This window comes from Pongo abelii, chromosome 1 (assembly GCF_028885655.2).
Source record: "Pongo abelii isolate AG06213 chromosome 1, NHGRI_mPonAbe1-v2.0_pri, whole genome shotgun sequence".
NCBI classification, from domain to species: Eukaryota; Metazoa; Chordata; class Mammalia; order Primates; family Hominidae; genus Pongo; species Pongo abelii.
Window position 1 is genome coordinate 4,003,243 of NC_071985.2, and position 26,593 is coordinate 4,029,835.

General features: G+C 39.6%; 1 protein-coding gene across 8 annotated transcripts in view; it reads right to left on the minus strand.

Annotated features, from left to right (window-relative positions):
* The window catches only part of EFCAB2 (EF-hand calcium binding domain 2), a 162,253-nt gene that overhangs the window by 47,260 nt on the left and 88,400 nt on the right, over window positions 1–26,593 (minus strand). For all 8 annotated transcript variants that reach the window (NM_001131911.1, XM_009246323.4, XM_054557391.2 and 5 more), the window contains 3 exon segments: window positions 2,472–2,538; window positions 2,675–2,717; window positions 3,968–4,047. In NM_001131911.1, coding sequence (NP_001125383.1) covers window positions 2,472–2,538; window positions 2,675–2,717; window positions 3,968–4,047 — 190 coding nt within the window.

Here is a 26,593-nt window from a genome sequence, read left to right on the forward strand (position 1 = left end):
ACATATGTATTCTTATTTGAAAATACCTGTCCTATGCTTAGTCCACTGAGATACTCAATAGTTAATCTTTAAGTATCATGAACTCTCTGTAAACATACCATTTTCGAAATTATCACACAGCACTTCCAAGTAAACCACGTGATTGCGCGGTCTCTGTATACACTGCAGTCTGTTCTGACTTTTCTGTTTTAGTCAGTCGCATTACCATAATACTTGCTATCGAGGGCAAAGCCTTGGTGTGACTTTTGATTCAGCTCTCATCTTTGTCGCCAATACTGTTACTCATCATGACCCATGGATCCTGCCACAGACAGTCCTACTGTACCAATCCCTTCTTCCCATTGCCATTCCCACTGCCAGGTCAGGCCCTTACTTGGGTGCCTTCAAAATGCTGAAATAACCTTCTCACTGGCCTCCCTAGTCCAACCTCTTTCTTATGCATCTAACAAACCGACCAGCACCAGAAAAACCTTCTCACAATCACTCATACACCATGTGACTCATCTGCTCAAAAGCCTGTAATACCTCTCCATTGCCCACAGGATGAATTCCAAACTCCTGAGCCTGGGACTCCACAATTTAGTCCCAGTAAATCTACTGAAGTTAGTTTCCTGCTGTTTGCCAACATTACCGTATGGGCCAGCTAGGCTTATTTTCTCTCTGAAATAGCATGTTCATTCCTACCTCCCCATTTTTGTTTGGACTGTTTTACACGTCAATAATGTCTCCCTCTCATTAGCCCCTTCACCTGGTCTTCATCATCTACTCATTGATTCATTCATTCAACAAACATTTGTTGAGATCTACCATGTGTGACACAATTATAACGCACAAGAGTTTACCTTCGCCCTCAACAATTTAACCATATACATTCTACCGTCTCAGAAAACCTATTTTCTCTTTAAGTCTTCCCAGACCAAGTTTTCCAGGCTGGTCCGGCCCCAGTTGATCTTCTGATATTTAGTTTTCTGTTGTTTTGTATTGTGAATTATTTTATGTTAGTTTTATTTCCCCAATAAGATTGTAATATCCTTGAGAGAGGAAGTAGATTTAAGTATAATTATACCTTACTACACTTACTAAACATTAAATATATAGTAGGCACACAACAGTAGGAAAATCTAACTGTTTTGGCCATTTTGACTAAATTCCTGTTGCCTAATATATAACCTAGGATTTACTTTCTTTAAACTAATCCTTAGGATTAAGAAGCTGATGCTTTGAAAGTCATAACATCCCCATCAAAATTAATCCCTAAGATAATTTTAACAATGGCATCAGAGTTCTTGGCTGGCAGCTCTGACGGTCCTGTCATTCTGACCCTCACTCTCTGTATTCTGCCTAAAGGTGGATCAAGCTGGAATAGTCAAACCAGTTGTGCATGTAGATGCAGTCTTAGTCTTCCCTACTCAAAATCACTTGCACTTTTGATTCTGTCTCAAGTGATTAGCAACTCTGAGTCATTCAGGACTCAATCTGTGAACCAGAGAGCTCTAGCTCTGTATGGGAGCAGGCAAGGTGACCAATATGAGGATGGTTTCAGGAGACTGTCCATCAGGCTACTGACTTTCAGGGTAAACAAATTTACACATCAGCCTAGCAGAGAGAATTCCTAAAGGAAATATGTTGGCATATATATAAGTGTGCAGGTTTTATGTGTGTGCGTATGCATATATGTATGATGGGCCATGTTCAAAACAAATATATATGGTTCAATTAACATTAAAAAAGGACATTTTTAGTGTTAAAAACGACCTCAGTATTTAATGGAGGCTACATTATCTGTAACTTCACTGACAGAAAAGCTCTTTAAAAAGGAATTTTTACCAGCACTGTGGGAGGCCAAGATGGGTGGATCATCTGAGGTCAGGAGTTTGAGACCAGCCTGGCCAACATAGTGAAACCCATCTCTACTAAAAATACAAAAAATTAGCTGGGCGTGGTGGCCCGTGCCTGTAATCCCAGCTACTCGGGAGGCTGAGGCAGGAGAATCACTTGAACCCAGGAGGCAGAGGTTGCAGTGAGCTGAGATTGTGCCACTCCAGCCTGGGTGACAGAGCGAGATTCTGTCTCAAAAAAAAAAGGGGGGGGGGGGGAATTTTGATATACTTCTATTCAAATCTTCAATCTAGGAAGAGGCCTTCATTTACAGTGATCGATAGTTCATGTTTTCCAGATGGCATACCTTTTATTCTGGAAATGCTCTGAATGCAATGCCTGAAATTATAGAAGTAATCACTATGCTTTCACAAAATTCTACGAGACAACAACCCATCTCCCCTTTCCCTACTCTTTGTGCTCTTAACCCCCACAGAACAGAAACCATCCCCAAGCCAAAATAGTAGGATCAGTAAATAACTTTTCCACCAGAACGACTGATTTTAAAGTATCCCCTATTACTGTCGCATAACTGTTAACAAATTATTAATTCCTCACATAAGTCATTGTGATAAGTAATAAATCACGCTTACCTTCTTCAGTCATATACTTGATCAGTTCGTCCTTAGTAAGAAATCCACGTTTAGCTGAATCTAAAACCTAGGGGAAAAGAAAAGATAGATATTATATTCTTTCATTTGGTGAATAAGTTCTACACGATGAATTTTTCATATACATGTGTATATAAATATATGTATTTACATATGTATATGCATATAAGCTGGAGTTTACATACCTCAAAAGCTCGAAGAAGGACATCTTCTGGAATTGGTCTGTATCTATAATTATGCAATAAAATGAGTAAATGCCATGGTATTTACTGCAGTCTCTACATAATAAATCAGCAGTCTCCAACCTTTTGGCACCAGGGACCAGTTTCATGGAAGACAATTCTTCCACAGACCAGGGTAGGGGAGGGATGGTTTGGGAATGAAACTGCTCCACCTCAGATCATCAGGCATTAGATTCTCATAAGGAGCACGCAACCTAGATCCCTAACATGCACAGTTCACAGTTCACAATAGGGTTCACATTCCTATGATAATCTAATGCCAATGCTTCTCTGACAGGAGGCAGAGTTCAGGCAGTAATGTTCACTCTCTTGCTGCTCACCTCCTGCTGTGTGGCCCAGGGGTCCTAACAGTCCCTGGCCTGGTGGTTGGGGACCCCTGTAATAAATGACCACATAAAACAAAATAGGGCTGGGCACGGTGGCTCACGCCTGTAACTCCAGCACTTTGGGAGGCCAAGGTGGGCGGATCATCTGAGGTCAGGAGTTCGAGACCAGCCTGGCCGACATAGCGAAACCCTGTCTCTACTAAAAATACAAAAATTAGCCAGGCATGGTGCACATGCCTGTAATCCCAGCTACTCGGGAGGCTGAGGCAGGAGAATCACTTGAACCCAGGAGGTGGAGTTTGCAGTGAGCCAAGATGGTGCCACTGCATTCCAGCCTGGGTGACAAGAGTGAAACTCCATCTCAAAAAAAATAAAATAAAATAAAATAAAAGCTGCTAACATACTGGGATAATAATACTTGCCTCATTGAAATCTTTTTGGATTTCTGGATATGAAAGTCGAAAATACCTCAGCCCCACAGGAAATATTTAGTGCAAAATCACTGACATGTTTGAGGTTATCTATTAGCTTTTTGGACATCAATTTATCTGGGCACAAGACTTCTATGATGAACCAACTATGGTAAGCTAATGCTATATTTTTGCTAGAAAAATATTAGGATTCTTATTTATCATTGATAATTCAAAACAGAAGATATTAAGAATGTTGATTTATGATCTTTATAGCTTATTTACCCTCTAATTATGCTTTGCTTAGGATAACACTAATGTGGTTGATATTTCTAAGCATGTACCAACTGGCAGTTCAGAAGTAGCTTGAAGGTTAGAGGTAGGCCACCTTAAGATATACTGGTTGAGTATAATACACAAAGTGAAAAAGCCAAGTGTCCTGAAATGAATAGATTCATAATTCTGATCATTACTTTGCCTTAACAATTGCATTTACTTACTTTCTTTCTAGTAGTATTTCTGTCATCACCGGAAGAAATTTTTCGAATCGAATGTATCCAGTGGGTTCTTCTTCCTCTACCTAAACATTCAATAAGTAAATAGCCATTTAGTCATTCAACAAATGTATTCAGCAACGACTTTTTCCAAGCACTGTGCCAAGTGCTAGAGACTCTGGATGGTGAGCACACTTGGGCATGACCCCTGCTCACAGAGATGGTACTTTATTTTATTTTTTTAAGATTTATCTTCATCATTCAACTTGAACACAGCTGATAATCTGATAAGGGAGACAGACATTAATCCAGAAACAGCAACCAAAGACACTGTGAATTGATGTAAGCACAGTGAGGGGAAGGAGCATGGGTCTGTAAGAATAGTCAATAAAGAACACTCGGCCAGGCGTGGTGGCTCACGCCTGTAATCCCAGCACTTGGGGAGGCCAAGGCAGGCAGATTACTTGAGGTCAGGAGTTCGAGATCAGCTTGGCCAACATGGTGAAACCCCGTCTCTACTAAAAATACACAAATTATATGGGCGTAGTGGCACACACCTGTAATCCGAGCTACACGGGAGGCTGAAGCAGGGGAACCACTTGAACCCGGGAGGTGGAGGTTGCAGTGAGCCGAGATCGCACCACTGTACTCCAGTATGGGCGACAGAGCGAGACTCCATCTCAATACAAAAATAAAAAATAAAAAAATTTCCGTGTGCGGTGGCTCACGCCTGTAATCCCAGCACTTTGGGAGGCTGAGGTGGGTGGATCACGAGGTCAGCAGATCAAGACCATCCTGGCTAACACGGTGAAACCCCGTCTCTACTAAAAGTACAAAAAATTAGCCGGGCATGGTGGTGGGTGCCTGTAGTCCCAGCTACTCAGGAGGCTGAGGCAGGAGAATGGCGTGAACCCGGGAGGCAGAGCTTGCAGTGAGCCGAGATCGGGCCACTGCATTTCAGCCTGGGCGACAGAGCGAGACTCTGTCTCAAAAAAAAAAAAAGGAAAAAAAAAGATAAATAAAAAAATAAAAAATAAATAAAATAATAAAATAAAATAAAATTAAAATTAAAAATAAAAACATAAAGAACACTTCTTAGACCAGGAGACCAGGGAAGTCATCCATGAGGAAATAACACTCCAGCTGATTTAGAATGGATGAGTAGAAGGTAATGAGACAGAGACAGCAGGGGACAGACAGTCACCTAGAGGAAATTGAATACGCTAAGACTCTCTGCTGACACATTGGAGGCTAGGAGGCTGGAGTACAAGGAGCAGGGAGAAGGCTTCAAGATGAGGCTAGAAAGAGAGACAGGGGCCCGATGGCAGGGCCTTGTTGTCCATGACAGTGATAAGGTTGCTAGCCTAAGAACAATGGGAAATCCGTGATGGTCTCACAGATGCATGTTTTGGAAGAGCACACTGGTTGAGAGTGGCAGCTTCTTCAGTAGTCTAAGCAGATATGACAAGGGCTTAGATTGGAGTGACGGCCACGGAAAGAGAAATAGATGGCTTCAAAAAATATTTAACAAGTGAAATTGGTAGGACCTGGTCCTGCATTCATTATGAGTAAGGATGGAAAAAACAGAGGATTCAAGGATGACTCCCAAGATTCTGACTTATACCACTGGGATAAGGTGATGCTTTTCCCTGAGATAAGGAATCCTGAATGAGGGACCAGGTTAGGGGACCAATCACGATCTCAAGGACCAACTACATCTTAAATCATCATAATACGTATTAAGTACCTATATGGTAAATAGAACTTTGTCACACCACCACTAAATTAGAAGACTATACCTGAGAAAGAGAATGTTTGGCACTTAGCACTATTAAATGAGAACAAAACAGATCCCTGCCCGTGGGTTTGACGTGGATGGAGTGGCTGAACAAAACATCACTGACCTTAACTTTCATGTCAGGCTATCTATAAGGAGCTGTACATTTTCCACTCCCTTTCAAAAATCCTATTAAAAGGCTCAAAGATCCCAATTCAGCAGATGAGCTTTGGACAGATTTATTCTTTGAGCAAAAACAAACAAACGAAAAACTATAGGTGGCTGCTAAGTGGAACACATCGTCATCCAAGTGACTCCTATTTTTTAATATTTATGCTAGATTCACACCTAGCATGTAGAACCCTCAGACTCCACTCTCAGCAGAAAATTCAGTGCATTCAATGACAGCGTTGTGTATTTCAGAATTTCTGAGCCCATCCATTCATGAACAATTGTCTTCAGCTGCCTCTAGGTCCAAGGCGAGCATTTTGCAGATTAATGTTTGTATGGCTCTGATGCGCTTGAGCGGCACTCTGCAACTCCCCACCTCAGGAGCCTCGGGCAAATACAATGTCAATCTCACGAGGGTATCTCCGGAGGAGGAATTTTAAAATTAAAATGTTAAGTTGCTATTCTGATTACTCCAGAAATTTGCTCCAGAAGCAAGAGCAATGGTTTTTCTCCTCTCCTCCCACCACCAACAAACCACTGTAGAGCAGGCAGTCTCAACCTTTAAAAGATCAAAACCCCTCTGTAGCTTACATGCACCTTGATCAAGCTACAAACTGTTGTTTGTTTTTCCAAAGGAAGTTCAACTCTATAATTCCATCTCCATCGTGGAAGAACTCACAAATGACACATAATATATGCCTCATATCGCCTCCCCGGGTTCCCTCACAACTTTCACAAACCCTCAGGGATGTGAACATTATGGTGCCAACTCTGCAGATCTTTCTCGCCTAATAGATGTTTGTGGAACCAAAATTACACGAAAATAAGTTAAAACAAAACAGCCAACTAGTCACAATAGCAGACGAGTCATAAGTGTTCTTTGTTATTGTTGTTTTTAAAGAGGGACAATGAATAAACAGGACTTGTGGTTAGAAAAGAAGAAGAAAAATGGTTATGACCATCTTCAACTTGGGCAGAAATGGTAAAATCTTTCTATGACCCAACACTGTCCTCTAGAGGCCATATCCAATTTGTTCTTGAGTACAAAAACATGTATAAGCAATGGCATTAAAAACAATAAAATTATATAATAATTCTAAGTACAGCATTCATGGAATGTTTAATATAGACACTATTTTATATTATAAAAGGATTTTATATTTGAATAACCTTTTGATTTTAGAATAGTTTTAGATATACAGAAAAGTTCCAAATATAATACAGAGTTCCCATATACCTCGCTCACTCAGTTTCCTCTATTTTTTTTCCAGTCTTATTGAGGTATGATGGACAAGTAAAAATTGCATATATTTAAGGTGTGCCACACGATGTTTTGATGTACATATACCTTGTGGAATGATTACCACACAGGCTAATTAACATATCCATCAACTCACTAGTTACCTTTTCTGTATGTGTGGTGAGAATACTTGAGATCTACTCTCTTGGTAAATTTCAAGTATAGAATAATTATTAACCATAGTCACCACACTGTACATCAGAAATTGTTTTTCTTATCACTAAAAGTTTGTACCCTTTGACCAACATTTTCCCATTTCCCCTACTCCCACCCCTGGTTAACTACCCATCTACTCTCTGTTTCCATGAGTCTGACTTTTGAAAATGTAACAGAGATCATGCAGTATTTGTCTTTCTGTGTCTGGCTTATTTCACTTAGCATAATGTCCTCCAAGTACATCCATGTTGTTGCAAATAGCAGGACCTCCTTTTTTAAGGCTGAATAATATTCCATTACATACGTGTGTGTGTGTGTGTGTGTGTATATATATATACACACACCTTTTGTTTATCCACTCATTTGTCTATAGACACATTGTTTCCATATCTTAGCTACTGTGAATAATGCTGCAATAAACATGGCAATACAGATAGCTCTTAGAGATTCTGATTTTATTTCTTTTGGGACTTACACCCGTAAGTGGGATTGTTGGATGATATGGTAATTCTATTTTTAGTTTCTTGAGAAACCTCCATACTGTTTTCCGTAGTGGCTATGCCAATTTACATTCCCACCAACAGGTTCCTTTTTCCCCACACCCTCACCAACACTTCTGTCTTTTTGATAGTAGCCATTATAATGGGTGTGAGGTGATATCCCATTGTGGTTTTGGTTTACATTTCCTTGATGAACAATGTTCATATACCTGTTGGACATTTGTACGTCTTCTTTGAAAATGTCAGGTCCTTTTTTCCATTTTTATTAATTAGGTCGTTTTTGTTTTTGCAATTGAGTTGTCTGAGTTCCTTATATGTATTGGAATATTAACCCCTTATCAAATGTATGGTTTGCAATATTTTCTCCCATTCCATAGGTTGCCTTTACATTTTGCTGGTTTTTTCTTTTGCATGCAGGAACTTTTTAGTTTGATGTAGTCCCACTTGTTTGTTTTTGCTTTTGTTGCCTGTGCTTTTGGTATCATATCCAAAAAATCATTGCCCAGGCCAATGTCAAAGAGCATTTTCCCTATGTTTTCTTCTAGTTTTACGGCCCCAAGTCTCACACTTAAATCTTTAATCCAGTTTGAGTTGATTTTTGTGTATGGTGTGAGATAAGGATCCAATTTCATTCTTCTCCTTGTAAATATCAGTTTTCCTGTCACCATTTATTGAAGACACTATCCTTTCCCTGTTGTATATTCTTGGCACTCTTGCTGAGGATTAGCTGACCATTTATGCATGGCTTCATTTATATGCTTTCTATTCTGTTCCAGTAGTCTATATGACTGTTTTTATGCCAGTACCACACTGTTTTGATTACTATTGCTTTGTAATATAATTTGTAATTTCATTTGTGATACAATTCCTTTATTGTTAACTCTTACATTATTATGGTACACTTGTCATAACTAATGAATCAATATTAATATATTATTAGTCACTAAACTCCAAACTTTATTTGGATTCCATTAGTTTTTCTAAAATGCATTTTTCAAATATGGTATATTCCAATGTCATAAAAAAGAACAAGAAGAATAGGGTAGATGTTTAATCATGCTGATACCTTGATCTCAAACTTTCAGCCTTTAGAACTGTAAGACAATAAATTGCTATTGTTTAAGCCACTCTGTGTGGTGTACTATCAAAGCGGCTCTGGCAAACATTATAACTAACATATATTCTAAATATATATGACATATTTTTAATCAAAGACCTTGAATCACTATCATCAAGCAGAAGTCTGATCAAGTTTGAATCACTATCATCAAGCAGCGCAGATATTCAGAATTCAGAACTGTATTTCACACCTATAATCCCAGCACTTCGGGAGGCCGAGGTGGGTGGATCACCTGGGGTCAGGAGTTCGAGACCACCCTGGCCAACATGGCAAAACCCCATCTCTACTAAAAATACAAAAATTAGCTGGGCATGGTGGTACGGACCTGTAGTCCCAGCTACTCAGGAGGCTGAGGCAGGAGGATCTCTTGAACCCAGGAGATGGAGGGTGCAGTGAGCCGAGATCGCACCACTACACTCCAGAGCAAGATTCTGTCTCCAAAAAAAAACAAACAAACCAAAAAAAAAAAAAAAAAAAACTGTATTTCACAGAGTTGATGCAGAAATGCAGAAAAAATGGTGCAATCGGGACCTATTTTCTCCAGGAGAAAACTCAATTATACTGAAATGAATTCAAGAAAGATTCCGTATATTATATCAGACATATTTGAAAAGACTACAAAGTCATTGCATTTCTTCACTTAAAGCAAAGTCGTGTTGGGAAAATCCACTTGACTTCTTTCTGTATTGGTCAGAGTCTTTTTTAAAAAATAGATGTTCTACAGGACTAGATATGAAAAGTAAATAAATAGATAAATAATTTAAAAAGACATTACCTTTCTTATAGAGAAAAATCACAATATATTCCCCATGTTAGACCAATAATAGTTAAGAATGTTATTAAAATTCATCCTCTAGCTTCAGCATGCTCATGTCTAACAGGGGGAACAGTAACCTACAGGATGGTTGTGAAGGTTCCATGAGATATGAAGGTGCTTTGTGAACTGTGAGAGTCAATGATAATGACGATGATGATGATGACGATGTTCCATGAGATATGAAGGTGCTTTGTGAACTGTGAGAGTCAATGATAATGACGATGATGATGATGACGATGTTCCATGAGATATGAAGGTGCTTTGTGAACTGTGAGAGTCAATGATAATGACGATGATGATGATGACGATGTTCCATGAGATATGAAGGTGCTTTGTGAACTGTGAGAGTCAATGATGATGACGATGATGATGATGACGATGTTCCATGAGATATGAAGGTGCTTTGTGAACTGTGAGAGTCAATGATGATGACGATGATGATGATGACGATGTTCCATGAGATATGAAGGTACTTTGTGAACTGTGAGAGTCAATGATGATGACGATGATGATGATGACGATGTTCCATGAGATATGAAGGTACTTTGTGAACTGTGAGAGTCAATGATGATGACGATGATGATGATGACGATGTTCCATGAGATATGAAGGTGCTTTGTGAACTGTGAGAGTCAATGATGATGATGATGATGATGATGACGATGATGATGATGATTTGTACCAGCAGTGTACACACTTCTGGTTCTATGACATGCAATGGCACTTTTTCCTAAAAGACTCAATCGCTGGTGCTGAAATTTCAGGCACATCATCCCTGACCCACCATGTAGACCCACCTGTTTATACAGAAGTTTGCCTCTGCCACCTATCTGTAAAATGCCACGTGGAATGTGGCAATTAAATAAGATAATGTATGGAATTGCTAGGCACATTTAACACCTTCTCCCTCACCCTTTGTTGCCTCGCCCCATGTCTAGAGGACAAAGGTATGTGGGTTAGCAGTGATGCCTCCACCTCTGCTGTTTCCCCACATGGCCTCTTTGGACTGAAAAAAAGGTGAGAGTAACAAATAATCCACCAAACTCCACATCCCTCCCTTCAAAAGACAGAAGAAACTCACAAAACAAATACATCCTGTTACTGCAAACATGAATGAGGCAAAGTAAGTTAAGTCTAGTTTGTTTCTTCTAAGCGAAGGGCCAATATGGAGTAGTAATTTAAAAGTAACCCAGGCAGCATTTATGAATGTACAGGAAAAACGTCTTTGCCAGAAGACCCCTCAAATGTAGCCTGCTAAAAGTACCATTTGCAGGGAATTCATCTTAACAGTGTGCCAGCAGATGCTCACCTGGAAAACCAAGGCCCTGATATGCCTGGCTTCTCCTCCTGCAAAGAATTAAGGTGGAGTAGTGACCTGAAGAAAATATACTGCCTTCATTGCCACACAAAGGGGCCCAAATTCTGGAGGCTAACACAGTGCCTTCCGGCACTCCACAGTCTCTCTCCTCCTCTTCCCCAATATGGAGCCATCTCAATAAATACTGTGGGACTTTGTAATAATATCAACATTTATCTCAGCCTCAAAGCGTGTGGCAAATACTGTGCTTCTCACTCTACTTTGGTCTAAATCAGTTTTCTTAATCTATTTTGAATTTGAGGAAATACAGGCACAAAGAAGTTAAGTGCCTATCTGAGGGCATCAGAGTCAGTCAGGTGTTTTCATGGGATCACAGCCTGGAGTTCTCAACTTCCATTTCCATCGAGAAATCATCAGGCCATCTCTTTTCTCATAACAGCATTATTTATTTTAATGCTGAACCCACTAAATAGGCACAATAAAACACACCGTGAAAATTCATTTCTCCCCAGTGACATAACAATCAGTCAATAAACTGAACCATTTCATGCTTCACAAAAAACAAAATAATGTCAGTAGTTAAGATGGTTTATAAAGCATCTGCATTTCAACTAGTTCCGGGTCACCAAATCAGATATACATGCGAATTTTTAAAAACTGTTTGTAGTAAAAAATATAAAAACCACGAGATAGTTCACATTAGGCTCTAATTAGTATATATACAAATTTTGACATAAACTATGTTTAAAAACCAAAACATAAACACAATTTAGAAAATATTTCTCTACCTTGAATAGAATAAAATCACAAAAATTAATTGGCATTTACCAAAAATGTTGTCTTTACAAACACAAAATTTTAAAGCCACTTACTTTAGAAAAATTATTTATTCTCAAGATTCCAGAGGCTGTTGTGCAGCCATGAGGCTACACGAGTCTTCTGGGTTATAAATTCCTTTCCTGTTTAAGTGCAAGTGTTAAAAACAGATGACTCACCAGAGATTCTAAGAATCTCTTAGAATTCTTACTAAGTGGCTAAATCCGGCACTTAGTAAGGTCCCTTCCAACTGAGAGTTTCTCCAATTTGAAGAGATGGGGGAAAGGTCGCAGCAGTGCCATTTTATCACTGTTGCGTCAGGCCATTAATTTCCCTGTTTTAATCCTCAGAGGGTGGGGCTTCAGGAGCACCAGCTACACTAATTGTTTCATCCTCTACAGCTCCAGTTTCTGCACTTAAGTGTGAGTGCCGCTCCCCACGCCAAGTAGATTTTTATTGTATTTGATAGAGGCAGCAAGTGTTGGAGCAATCATCTCACTAAGGTACCCTTCAACCCCACTCAGACCAAAAACAATGATTTAAAGTTGTGTTGCAATATGATTGGAGGAAAAGCTTTATTCTGGGTTGTGATTAAGCAAAGGAGCAGTGGTTAACACAATAAATATCTGAATATAATGATGAACAAAAAGTGACCCTCTTTTCCCTAATAAGAAAATCCCTTAAAAGAGTTTTGGTCAAGTTAAATATATAAACTTTACTACGTCCACAGATATATTTAAGATCATGTATGTAACGACGTTAATTTAAAAATATTGCTCTTTATTTTTACATTTTAAAAGCAACTTTATTCAAACTTTCAACACACATCTTCAATAGTGTCTTAGTGATCACTAGACAACTTTTTGAATGATATAATGCAGTTCTCTTTTCTTCTTTTTCTTGTTACGGAGGCAATACATGTTCTTTGTGGAACAGTGAAAAATAGAGACGAGCACAATGAACACAAATCACCCTGGGATTTGATCCTGTCATCTACAGATCACTTCTGTATATACAGTGCTGGAGAGCTGGAGAGCTTTGTTTTAGTTTTATATTTATTAATACAATGCTATATCCACATATTATATTTGCGTATATATTATATATACATGTATATATATATTTTAGCAAGAAATAGAATTCTAGCATCTTTTTTTTTTTTTTAACAGAACACACTGTGAACATCTTATCAAGCCATTAGTCTTTTTTTTTAATTAATAAACTTGAGTTTGTTAAGAGTAGTTTTAGGTTCACAGCAAAATTAAGTGGAATGTCCAGACAGTTCCCATATACCACGCCTCCTCCCCTGGATTGCTCTCCCCATCCCCAGCCTCCCCTACAATCAGCATCCCCACGAGAGTGGTATACGTGTTAAAAATTAATGAAGCTGGCCGGGCGCAGTAGCTCATGCCTGTAATCCCAGCACTTTGGAGGCCGAGGTGGCCAGATCACCTGAGGCCAGGAGTTTGAGACCAGCCTCGCCAACATGGTGAAACCACATCTCTACTAAAATTACAAAAATTAGCGGGGTGTGGTGGTGCATGCCTGTAGTCCCAGCTACTCGGGAGGCTGAGGCAGGAGAAACACTTGAACCTGGGAGGCAGAGGTTACAGTGAGTGGAGCGCCACTGCACTCCAGCCTGGGCGACAGAGTGAGACTCTGTCTCAAAAAAAAAAATTAATAAAAAAAAATTAATGAAAAAAATTAATAAAGCTACATTGATACCTCTTTGTTGCCCAAAGTTCATAGTTTTCATTAGGTTTAATTCTTTGTATTAGGCTGTTCTTGTACTGCTATAAACACTTGATACTGGGTAATTTATAAAGAAACGAGGTTGAATTGGCTCACAGTTCTGCAGGCTGTACAGGAAGCATGGTGCTGACATCTGCTTGGTTTCTTGGGAGGCCTCAGGGAGCTTCCAATCGTGGTGGAAGGTGAAGGGGCAACAGACACATCACATGGCCAGAACAGGAGCAAGAGAGAGAGTGCGGAGGGAGGAGCCACGCAGTTTTAAATCACCAGAGCTTGTGTGAACTCAGAGCTTGTGTGAAGTCATTTATCACCAAGGGGATGGCCCAAGCCATGCCTGAGGGATCTTCCCCCATGATTCAAACACCTCCCACCAGGTCCCATCTCTGACACCAAGGATTACATTTTAACATGAGATTTGGGCAGAGGCAAATATTCAAACTATATTGCTCTTGGTGTTGTACATTCAATGGGTTTGGACAAATGCATAACAACAAGTCTCCACCATGATAGTATCACACAGAGTACTTTCACTGCCCTCAAACTCCTCTGAGGCCAGGCGTGGTGGCTCATGCCTGTAATCCCAGCACTTTGGGAGGCCAAGGTGGGTGGATCACTTGAGGCCAGGAGTTTGAGATCAGCTTGGGCAACATGGTGAAACCCCATCTCTACAAAAAATTTTAAAAATTAGCTGGGCATGGCATGTGCCTGTAACCTCAGCTGCTTGGGAAGCTAAGGTGGGAGAACTGGCACTCTAGCCTGGGTGACAGAGTGAGACCCTGTTTCAAAAAAAAAAGAAAAAATGTTTCTTCAATGTATTTTCATGGCTTGATAACTCATTTTAATGCAAAATAATATTCCATTGTCTGGATGTACCACAGTTTCTTTATCCATTCACCTACCAAAGGACATCTTGGTTGTTTCCAAGTTTTGCCAATTATGAATGAAGCTGCTACAAGCATCTGTGTGCAGGTTTTTGTGTGGCCATAAATTTTCAATTCCTTTGCATAAATAAAAGGAGAGTGACTGCTGGGTCATGTGGCAAGAGGATGTTTAGTTTTGTAAGAAAGTGCCGCACTGTCCTCACCAACGGTGAAGGAGAGTTCCTGCTCCTCCACTCTCTTGTCAGCATTTGTTGTTGTCGGTGCTTTGGATTTTATCCACTCTCATAGGTGTATAGTGACATCAGTCTTTTATGACATACTTGTAATGACTGCACAGCATTCCACTCCACAGACTGACCAAGATTCGTTGAACCATTTCTGTTAATGGACACTCAGGTTGTTTCCAGTTGTTGTTACAAACAACCGTGTGACTAACATCTTTGAAGTAAAATCCTTCTGTTTGTTCTCAATACAGTATCTCCTCCAGAAACTGATCGATGAGCTTGTACATTTTTTTTAGCTTGTTGATAAGTATTGCTAAAATGCCGTCCAGGAAGGGAGTATGAATACCACCATTTTTTACTGCTATTAGCAATGTGTAAAAGTGTCAATGCCAGGAACTTACCACTTTTAGAAACTCTTTGCCAATTTCAATATCCAAGGTTCATTATTTCTAAGTTCTGCCTTCCATAAAGCATAGACACGGACACAATTCAGACAAGTTCCTTGCCATGTTATAGCAATGACGTCCTTTCCTCCAGATTCCAATACCTCATCCCTCATTTATGTCTGTGACCTCAACAGAATTGCCTTTACCATCCATATTTCTACCAACATTCTGTTCTTGTCTACTTAGATAATCTCTAAGAAGATTGAGGCTCTCTCTACAGATCTCTTCTCTGAGCCCTTATCAGAATCACCATTAGCGCTCTGTTCACAGCAATCCAGGCTTTTCTAGCATACACCTCAAAGTCTTCCAGCCTTGACCCATTATCCAGTTCCAAAGCCACTTCCACATTTTCAGGTATTTGTTATAGCAATAGTACCACAAAGATCAATTTCGGTCTTAGTCCATTTGTGCTGCTATGACAAAGTACCTTAGACTGGGTAATGTATAAACAGCATACATAACAGCTTGCAGTTATGGAGGTTGGGAAGTCCTAGATCAGGGTACCAGCAGGCTTGGTGTCTGCTGAAGGCCTAGTCTCCGCTTCCAAGATGAGGCCTTGGATGCTGTGGCCTCCAGAGGGAATGAGCACTGTGTCCTGACGTGGCAGGAGGGATGCAAGGGCAAAAAAGGGCCCAGCTAATTCTCTCCAGCCCTTGTAGAACATTGCTAATCCCATTCCTGAGGGATCTACTCTCTCGACTTAATTGCCCCCTGAAGGCTTCACCTCTTAATACTATCTCATTGGAGTTTAAGCTCCAACATATGAATTTTGAAGGGGCACATACATTCTGACCACAGCATAACAGAAACATGGCAATTAAGTTTTACTGAATAAAAGGGATAAATAAAACCATTTAGGAAAAAATTACCCAAATGTACAAAGGGCTCCAAGCTGTCAGATATGACCCAGGGAAAGGATGACTATAAATTATTCCAATCTAACTTCTTACTATCATCAGACTGGTTTGTTTAAAGTACAATCTCCTTCAATAAAAACAAATATGAATTAAAATAAAATAAAATGCAAATCTTGTCATGTTATTCTCATTTAAAACCCTTCAGTAACCCATCACTGCCTTGGCTTGCTTCACAAGGCCCTCTGATATCTGAAAAGGGCCTATACTTTATTCAAATAATGTTTATCATGCAGTATTCATATTAAAAATTGTTAGCAACATTTACCAATAGATGAATGGATATGTAATATGGAATATTCATTTAATGGAATATTATGTTTCTATTTATTAATATGGTTATTGCCATATAATTAAATATTAGGAAGCAATTGCACTCCTATTATAGTAGAATATTGGCATGGGAAATATTAATGATATTAGTATAGGTGTCCCTCTGTATCCATGGTGGATTGGTTCCTGGACTCCTCACGGATACCAAAATCTGCAAATACTCAACTTCCTTATATAAAATGGCACACTATTTGCATATAACCTATGCACATCCTTCTGTATACTTTATTGGTTTATTTTTTATTTAGAGACAGGGTCTTACTCTGTTGTCCAGGCTGGAGTGCGGTGGTGCCATGATAGCTCACTACAGCCTTAAACTCCTGGGCAAAAAGGATCCTCCTGTCTCAGCTTCCCAAGTAGCTGGGACTATAGGCACACACCACCAAGCCTGGCTAATTTTTAAACTTTTTTGTAGAGACAGGGTCTCACAATGTTGCCAGGCTGGTCCCGAACTCCTGGCTTCAAGCAATCCTCAAGCCTCAGCCTCCCGAGGAGCTGCAACTATTGGGGTGCACCACCATGCCCAGCCCATCTTAACCATTTTTAAGTGTACAGTACAGCAGTGTTAACTACATGTACATTGTTGTGTAACAGATCTCTAGAACGTTTTCATCTTGCAAAACTGAAACTCTAAACTCATTGAACAGCAGCTCCCCTTTTCCCCTCTGCCATTCCCTGGCCACTGCCGCTCTATTTTCTGTTTCTAGGAGTTGGGCTATTTTGGTTACCTCACATGCAGTATTTGTGCATTAATATTTATAACTACAGGTGACCTTCAAACATGGGTTTGAAATCCCTGGGTCCACTTCTCCATGGATTTTCTTCTGCCTCTGTTACCCTGGAACAGCAAGACCAAACCCCTCCTGTCCTCATCCTCCTCAGCCTACTCAGTGTGAAGACAATGAGGACGAGACCTTTATGATGACCCACTTCCACTTGTTGGATAGTAAATATATTTTCTCTTCCTTATGATTTTCTTAATAGTATTTTCTTTACTGTGGCTTACTTTATTGTAAGAATTCAGTAAATAATACATATAACATACAAAATCTTTGCTAACTGATTGTGTATGTTAGTGATATGGCTTCCAGTCAATGGTAGACTATTAGTTTAAGCTTTGGGGGAGGCAAAATTATACTTGGATTTTCAACTGCACGGGGGTCGTTGCCTTGAACCCCCATGTTGTTTAAGGGTCAACTGTAGTTTGTTTTGCTTAGCATAATATCCTTAAGTTTCATCCATGTTATGGTAGAACAGGATTTCTTTCTTAATGTGTTGGTTTCTAAAAACTAGATAACAGAAGGAAAAAATCATTTTCATGTAATAGTGAGTGAAAAAAGTAAAATATTCTGGTTGTGTCTGAGTGATGCAGAGAAGAGAGATCATTCCCTTCCTTTTTTTTCTTGTGCAATTTAATCAGCATGCATTTTTATAACGAAAACTTTGTAGTAACATGGAGATATAATTTGTGATATAATTAGGTGGAAAAAAGCAAGATTCAGAATTTTACCTACTGAATTATACTATAAGATTATAGTTCTGCCAGGTATGGTGGCTCACATGCTCACACCTATAATCCCTGCACTTTGGGAGGCTGAGGTGGGAGGATCACTTGAGGCCAGGAGTTCAAGACCAGCCTAGGCAACATTTCAAGGCCCCGTCTCTAAAAAAAAAAAAAAAAAAAAAAAAAATTTGCTGGGAGTGGTGGCATATACCTGTAGTCCCAGCTATTTGGAAGGCTGAGATGGGAGGATCACTTTCGTCCAGGAGTTCAAGGCTGCAGTGACCTATGATTGTGCCATAATACTCCAGCCTGGGTAACAGAATGAGACCCAGTCTCTAAAAAAAAGAATACGATAGCAACAAAAAAGTTACAGTCCAGTTAAAAACCTACACAGAAAAATAATATGTAAGGAAGTGTACCAAAATATTAACAATGATTATATTAAGGTGATGGCGTTGTTGGAAAGGAAATTCCTATTTATTTAAAATTTTCCTGTAATCTGGATATCACCTATACAATAAGAAATCTGGAATAAAACCGTATTTATTAGTCTATTGCCGTGATTGTTTCTGTTCTACATAAAAACACATTTTATTTATCTAATAAAGAAAAAACCACTTTTGCAGATTTCCCTGGGTCACGTTTTCCTGCTGCTGATCACAGTTTTAGCATCGTTTAATGTTTTCCTACCAATTACAAATAAGCAATACTCTCAGTATACGCTTTTTACAATATATTCTCCTCATTGCCCCAAATTTACCTGATTCTACTCAGAAGTAATGGCTGGATGGTAGCCATTACTAACTAATCTGCAAAGTACCATCAGCTCCATAATTAAATTCCAGCATCTAACATAAACAAAAATTAGAGCAGATCAATTCCATTCTCCCCCATCTCCCAAAGGCAAGATGTGTAAGAACAATAACAGATAAAACATTTCATATCACCAACTACTTCAAAATAAGAATATAATTACTCCCACCCTTTCTCATTCTCTGAGACACTTGATATAGTCAAATTCCAAACGATGTAAAGTCCCAGGGCTCTTCCAGAAGCTCAGTGATAGAGTCCAGGTATAGGCTGATAGAAATTCCCACTTCACCAGGGTGTAGATTACGTGGATCTTGTTCTACTATCTCAAAAGCCAATTCTGAAGTTTCAAAGAAAAAAAAATCCAAGGATACTTAACCAATTAAGAATAATGAAAGATGGAGATTTGGGACCTCTGGGGCTTGTGGTATGCCTGGAGTAGTATGATACTTTCCAACCAAGATGAAAAGTGTAGGAAATGATTCAGTAGTGTCATTACATTATTTTAACTGGTTACTAGGGAGTATCTATCACACTTTGACATCACAGTTGTCTCAACAGTGTATATGTAACATTAAACCACTGACCACAGATATAAAAAAAAACTGTAACATTTGTTTATGGGTTTCCTCACTTAGCGAAATGAGTAGGGACTGAAGACCATCTCAAATATTTAAAAATGCATGTATTGGGCCAGGCGTGGCCATGTTGGCAGGCGCCTGTAATCCCAGCTACTCAGGTGGCTGAGGCAAGAGAATCACTTGAACCTGGGAGGTGGAGGTTACAGTGAGCCGAGATCGTGCCACTGCACTCCAACCTGGGCGTTTCAAAGTGAGACTCTGTCTGAAAAATAAGTAAATAAGTAAATAAATGCTAGTGCAGCCATTCATGGAGAAATGACAAGGCTTGGACTAAGGTGATGGATGTGGAAATGATGAGAAAGAGTTAAATTTATAATGTGAAGGTAGAGATGACAGAAATGTGTTGATGTATTATAATACCGGATTTTTCCAGAAGTCCAATTTCAATTTCTTGTCACCGGTGAGTTTAATCCAGTTGCATTTATTACGTTTTTTTTTCTTTTTGAGATGGAGTCTCACTCTGTCACCCAGGCTGGAGTGCAGTGGCGCAATCTCGGCTCACTGCAGGCTCCGCCCCCCGGGTTCACGCCATTCTCCTGCCTCAGCCTTCCGAGTAGCTGGGACTACAGGCCCCTGCCACCACGCCCGGTTAATTTTTTCTACTTTTAGTAGAGATGGGGTTTCACCATGTTAGCCAGGATGGTCTCGATCTCCTCACCTTATGATCCGCCCACCTCGGCCTCCCAAAGTGCTGGGATTACAGGTGTGAGCCACCATGCCTGGCCTATTGTAAGTACCATTATCTTGTGTTTTCTAGATACTCTGATTATTCTATGCTTCTTTTCTGTCTTTTTGGACTGACAGAATGCCCTCTAATTCTTTTATCCTCTATATCAATTTGGAAGTTATGCATTCACTTTATACTCTTTTGTAGTTACCCTTAATATTTAAACATGCATACTTAATTCACTCCAATGTATTACATCTTATATGCTATAATTATCAGTGTTTTAGTTCCTACATTTAGTAATGCTCTCTTTCTAAAGATTATTACAATATCTCATTTAGATTTATATTATTAATACTTTTCTCAGGAGTACTGTTGCTATTTTCTGACTAATCAAATATCAATGAAATTTCTGTGTTAAGGAGGCAAACTGTATATCTGCATCTAACTTTCTCTCAAACCTTATTAAAATTGCAGTAAAGAAATATTTGTTAAAACAATCATACACCTACTTAGGAAGAATAGGAAAAAATATAATGGGAATAAAATTTTGGAAGCTGAGAAGTAGATGGATGAGTGGCAATAATCTAGTAGATCTAGAAAACTGAACCCAAGACAGTAGTGAGTAAAGAATCCTCAAAAAGCATTGGTTACTTCTGGAAATGAGGGTGAGGGACCAGGAACTAAAATTAGGGGAACTAGGGTAAAATATGTTTGAAAAGCTGTAAATTCCCTCCTCAGTTTTCCCCACTAAGTGACTGCCTCCCTCCATCCCCACAGGAGTTTAGAGATTTACCTTCTAAAGAGTGTAAACAGAAGGTGTCTGAACTGGCAGCTAGACGCTTTTGCCTCCCAAGCAGAAGACTGAACACTCTATTCCAAAGAATCAAGTCTGCACGAGAGAAAAATCCCCAACACTCCGATGCAGGTGATTCCCAGATTACCCAGTGATGAAGTTTAAAGTTGACAAGTTCCATGCATGTGTTTGTTATGAACTGACAGCCAAGGTTTATCAGACACAGAGGAAAGCTACTAACAAAAACAAAGACCAGAACAGACACAGGTATCAACTTGGAGAAAACAGATTATGCAAAGAGAAGAAAACTTCAAATAAAGTAACACTATTATCTTCAGAGATCTAAAACAAGAACAGGATGCTATTTAGAAAAGAACATTCAAAGAACAAAAACAAGCTACTGGAAATTTAAAACACAACAGAAATGAGAAACTCAATAAAAATATTGGAAGAGAAAGTTCAAGAAATCTACCAGAGAGAACATAGAGGTAGAGATGGAAAATAAGTGAAAAAATAAGAATATTAGGCTGGGTGCGGTGGCTCATACTTATAATCCCAGTACTTTGGGAGGCTGTGCGTGTGGATCACTTGAGGTCAGGCGTTCAAGAACAGCCTGGCCAACATGGTGAAATGCGATCTCTACTGAAAATACAAAAATTAGCCGGGCGTGGTGGCATGCGCCTGTAATTCCAGCATTTTGAGAGGCCAAGGCAGGCAGATCATTTGAGGTCAGGTGTTCAAGACCAGCCTGGCAAACATGGTAAAAACCCTGTCTCTACTAAAAATACAAAAAGAAAGAAGAAGAAGAATATTAAAGACTAGTCCAGTCCAGAAACACAAAAATGAATAATAGGAGTTCCAAAAGACAGAGAAAAGAAAACAAAATAATTGCATGAAAATTTCCTGGAACCAAAAGATACAAGTCACTAGTTTGAAAAGGCCCACCAGGTACCTAATACATTAGATATGTGTTTACACCAACGTAAATCATTGTGAAATTTCAAACTCTGGGGAAAAAAGACTGTCCAGAGTTTCAGGAAAAAAAAAAAATTAATGGTCATATACAAAGGATTGGGAACCAGAATGGATTTGCACTATCTCAATAGCATTACCAGGAACATGAAGATGAGGAGTGCCTTCAGAACTCTTACTGAAGACCTGAAAAATCCAAATCCATTTACTGAAGAAAAATTCATTGAATGTAGAATTCTATATCCAGCCAAAGATTAGCATAATCACTTTCAAACATACAAATCTCAAAAATTTTACCCCCAAGGCACTCTTTCCCAAGAAGCTATCAAATAATATGTTAAAATGCTAGAGGAACTAGAAAGAGGAAAACTTGGGATAGAAAGCAGTCCAACCCAGAAGGAAAACAGTGACTCCCAGGAATATCACAAAGATCCCAGAATAATGGCTGTGCACAGATGTCGAGGTCAACCATCACATGTAAAGGGACAGTTTCGTTAAGGACTATCATTACCATGGTCTCCCTGCCATGGTATCCTCTTTTGATCCAAGAACAGAATTCCAGGATAAGCCTGGCGTAGTTCTTATCTATCACTGACCTATCTTTACCATGTGCTGGTCAACTTTCTGCTCACTCTTGCCCCACTCCTTGGATCTGATGAGGACCTTTATTTCATTCCTAAGTAGTTTTATGCTTTGATCTAATCCTGAAAGTCAGGGGTAGGCCCTAGTGAGTTTAGAAATAAAATATATAGAGCAGCCAACTCCTTTTGGTCATATTCTACTGGACACTGAACACCTGATTCGCATTACAGCTCTTCCAGACGACAACTATGGCAGCCATGAAAATTCAATTTTCTTTCTCTTTTTTTAAAAAAAAAAAAAAAAGTTGAGATCTGGGCCAGGTGCGGTTGGTCATGCCTGTATGTAATCCCAGCACTTTGGGAGGCTGAGGTGGGCAGATCACCTGAGGTCAGGAGTTCGAGACCAGCCTGGCCGACATGGTGAAACCCCGTCTCTACTAAAAATACAAAAATTAGCCAGGTGTGGTGGTGCACGCCTGTAACCCCAGCTACTTGGGATGCTGAGGCAGGAGAATCACTTGAAGCCAGGAGGCAGAGGTTGCAGTGAGCCGAGATCATGCCACTGCACTCCAGCCCGGGCGACAGAGTGAGACTCCATCTCAAAAAAAAAGAGTTGAGATCTGGCTCTGTTACCCAGGCTGCAGAGCAGTGGGCCACGATTGTGCCTCACTCCTGAGCTCAAGCAATCCTCTCACCTCAGCCTCCCGATGAAATGCACCTCTTAAATCTACAGTTGCAGGAAATGTAATTGAAAGATGATCCTAGCCATCATATTTGAGCCAAGGCCATCCATCCAATGGGCTGCTCCAGGCAATAATGAAGTGTTAAATCCCAGCATAATCTGGCTGAGGAAGTGCTGGGCCTAATAAGGAAAGAAAAAGACTATACACTAAAATCGCAAAAGGAATCAGATAGGAATTGGCTCCTGAACTAGGAGCTAGGGGAGTACCCCTGAGATTGGATGAGAGTGCTTGACCAAGAGGCCTGGAATATAAAACTGGATAAGCAAGAATTCATCGACTTCAGGCACTTTCTCAGGACACAGACTTAACACTCTGGCAAGGACCCTAGGAGATGGGGCACACTTGCTGCGAGGGTGAGACCTGGAACAAGTGACACCAAACCCTGAGTGAAGTGGCAAACCAAGCTGACGGAAGTGGGAGGGCAGAATGGGCATCTAATGAGTCAGAAGACTCACTGGAGGATTCTGTTCCATGGGAGGGCTCAGATGCACTGCTCACCAAGGGTAGCAGGCTGGTGAGAAAGGCACTAGTATCACTAAGTTCTGCGATGGTGTCTTCTGCAAGCCAGGGTTGACTAGACTAGGTAATTGTAGACCTGGGTTTGTTAAACCCATGTAATGATTTGCTAGCCAGCTCTCCTATACCCAGGTAACAGAGGCCAAGCAGAGTTGTTTGAGCACAGAAGTTAAGAGGCCTCATATAATGAGCAGACAGATTGAAGAGGGAGTCAAGGGGAAAGGTGGAGATGGCTAATAGAACATAGCATGCTTAGGAGCAAAACAGATGGGCAGCCAACAAAGGTCCTGCCTAACATCTACAACCAAAAAAGGGCAAGGATGGGGAAGTGGAGGCTGCGGATGGTCACCCCAATAAAAAGTCATAATCCGTGCTTAGTTCCTAAGCCTGAGTCAATAATCTGACCAACATAGGTCTTACTTTTAAATCATCTTTTAGTTTTCCTTTGTAATTAGTTGAAGTTCTCCATAATTCCACTTAGGTTGGATCTTCAAAAGACATAGACCTCTAAATAACCTTTCCATTTGTATGAAAATGCCATTATCTCCTCCCAGCTCCCACACCCTGAAGATCCTAGAAGGCTCTAACTTAATATTAAAAGAAGGATTATTTGGTAGCCTATATGCCAGTAAGATTTTTCACTAATCCTTCTCACAGTTGCCAGTTTTTGTGATATTCCAAAAGGCAGAAAGTATTTGTAGGAAGTTGCTATTTACAGAATATGAACTGTATGGATCAAAGTTAAATGATTTTTTAAATGACCTATTTCAAGAGAAACACCAGACTTGAAATTGATCTTCAGGAAGCAAAGGGCTGAAAGTTATAAAAATTAAAGAGAAAAGAATGTGTCTACACTAAAGTTCAAGTACATGACAACCGGAGAATTTTACACAGGTTTCAACTTTTTATAGAACAATTTTTTTTGTTGGTTTTTTTTGAGACAGAGTCTTGCTCTGTCACCCAGACTGGAGTGTAGTGGTACGGTATCGGCTCATTGCAACCTCTGCCTCCCGGGTTCGAGTGATTCTGCCTCCCAAGTAGCTGGGATTACAAGTGTGTACCACCACACTCAGCTATTTTTTCTATTTTTAGTAGAGACAGGATTTCACCATGTTGGCCAGGCTGGTCTCAAACTCCTGACCTCAAGTGACCCACCTGCTTCAGCCCCCCAAAGTCCTGGGATTACAGGTGTGAGCCACTGTGCCCAGCCTTACAGAACAATTTTAAAGCATATACACACATACATTTAAATAGTTTGATCTCTGAAAATATTATAGAACATTTAGCAATATGACATTTACCCCTAGATGTTGACTTTTATGGGGCTTTGATTTTCTAAATGTGTTTACATGTATTCACTGTTAAATGTTATTTAAATATGTACAAATACACACTTGTATTTATCAATTCAAATTTGTGCTTTTTCATGTGCTTTTTTTCATGTGCTTTTTTTCCCACTCATTTATTTGGAAAAGTTCTTAAAAGGTAGTTACACCCAAAGCTGTTTATCAGTAGAATTTAATTAGAGTAAATAGTGTTGGTATACAAATATAGAAAAATATTTACAGAGCTTAATAGCTCAGTGACCCCTATTGGTACATAAGTATTCTAAATATCTGTAATTTTCAAAGGTTGTGTCATGTCCCTAAAAAAGGGTAAAAATAAAATAAAACTTTAGGACCTAAGCACCCACTGTGGCTAATTGCCCAAACCAGTGGAGATTATTATCCTGGAGAGCCACCTGGAGTGCAAGCAAACTCAAGTATGTACTGCATGCCCACCAAGTAACAGTTGATTCCTCGGTTATTAAATTTAATCCTCATGAAAACATTTTCATATTATTATACTCCTTTTGCAGATGTGAAACGAAGCTTTGAAGGATTAAGTGGCTCATTGAAGGCCACATGGCTATAAGTGGTAGCTGTGGAGTTTGAACTCAGATCTTCTAGTACTAGATGTGGTATTTGTTCTACCTTGGCACAGAAGCCCATAGATCAGGAGTTGGCAACCTTTTTCTGCAAAGGCCAGATGGTAAATATCCTAAGCTTTCCAAGCTGTAGGTCTCTGTTGCAACTACTGAACTCTGCCCTTGCAGTCAGGAAACAACCATAGATAATACACAAATAAATGAGTTTAGCTGTGTTTCAGTGAAACTTTATTTACATGCACAGGTGGTGGGCAGGATTTGGCCAGGGGCCATGATTTGCTAACTCCTGATAGAGATTAAAACATACAAACAAACCACAAAGGGACTAGACTCTAGAGATCCTCCTTTTCTGACCTTCAGAGGTATTTTTCATTATTGCTCCACTTACTATCCTGAGCATGTGATGATGATGATTTCGCTGTACATTCGTCCTCTAGTTCTTACCTCTTCCGCAGTGCCAGCTTGCTTTTCCCTAACACTAATTCCAGCTTTGTGCAGAAACACTTTAAGGCAGTAATCAGTATCTTTTTTTAATGTGAGCACCAATTCAGGAAAAACAAGCTTTTCCTCTTACTCTTGGTAAAAATAGCTTTATTGAATCCCAAAAGGTAAAAACAATGTGTTCTTACAACTTAGATTCCTTTACTGAATATTTCCAAATGCTTCAAAACATTGCTGCTGCTTTTTGGTCACCCAGGTGCTAATATCTGTGCAGCAGAATCATCTTTCTAATCTTCCCTCCCTTAACTTTACATAATGCTTTAGGATTCAAAACATGCGTTCTTGTACCTGCTTTCATTTATCTTTGAAGCAAACTTTGAAGTAGTTATTATTACACAGAAACTGATACTCAACAGGGGTTAAGTGACTCACCACAGTCACAATTCCTTCTCTCCAACTTAATATTGAACAAGCAGGTACTGTGCTAGGTGCAAAATAAAGAGATAAAA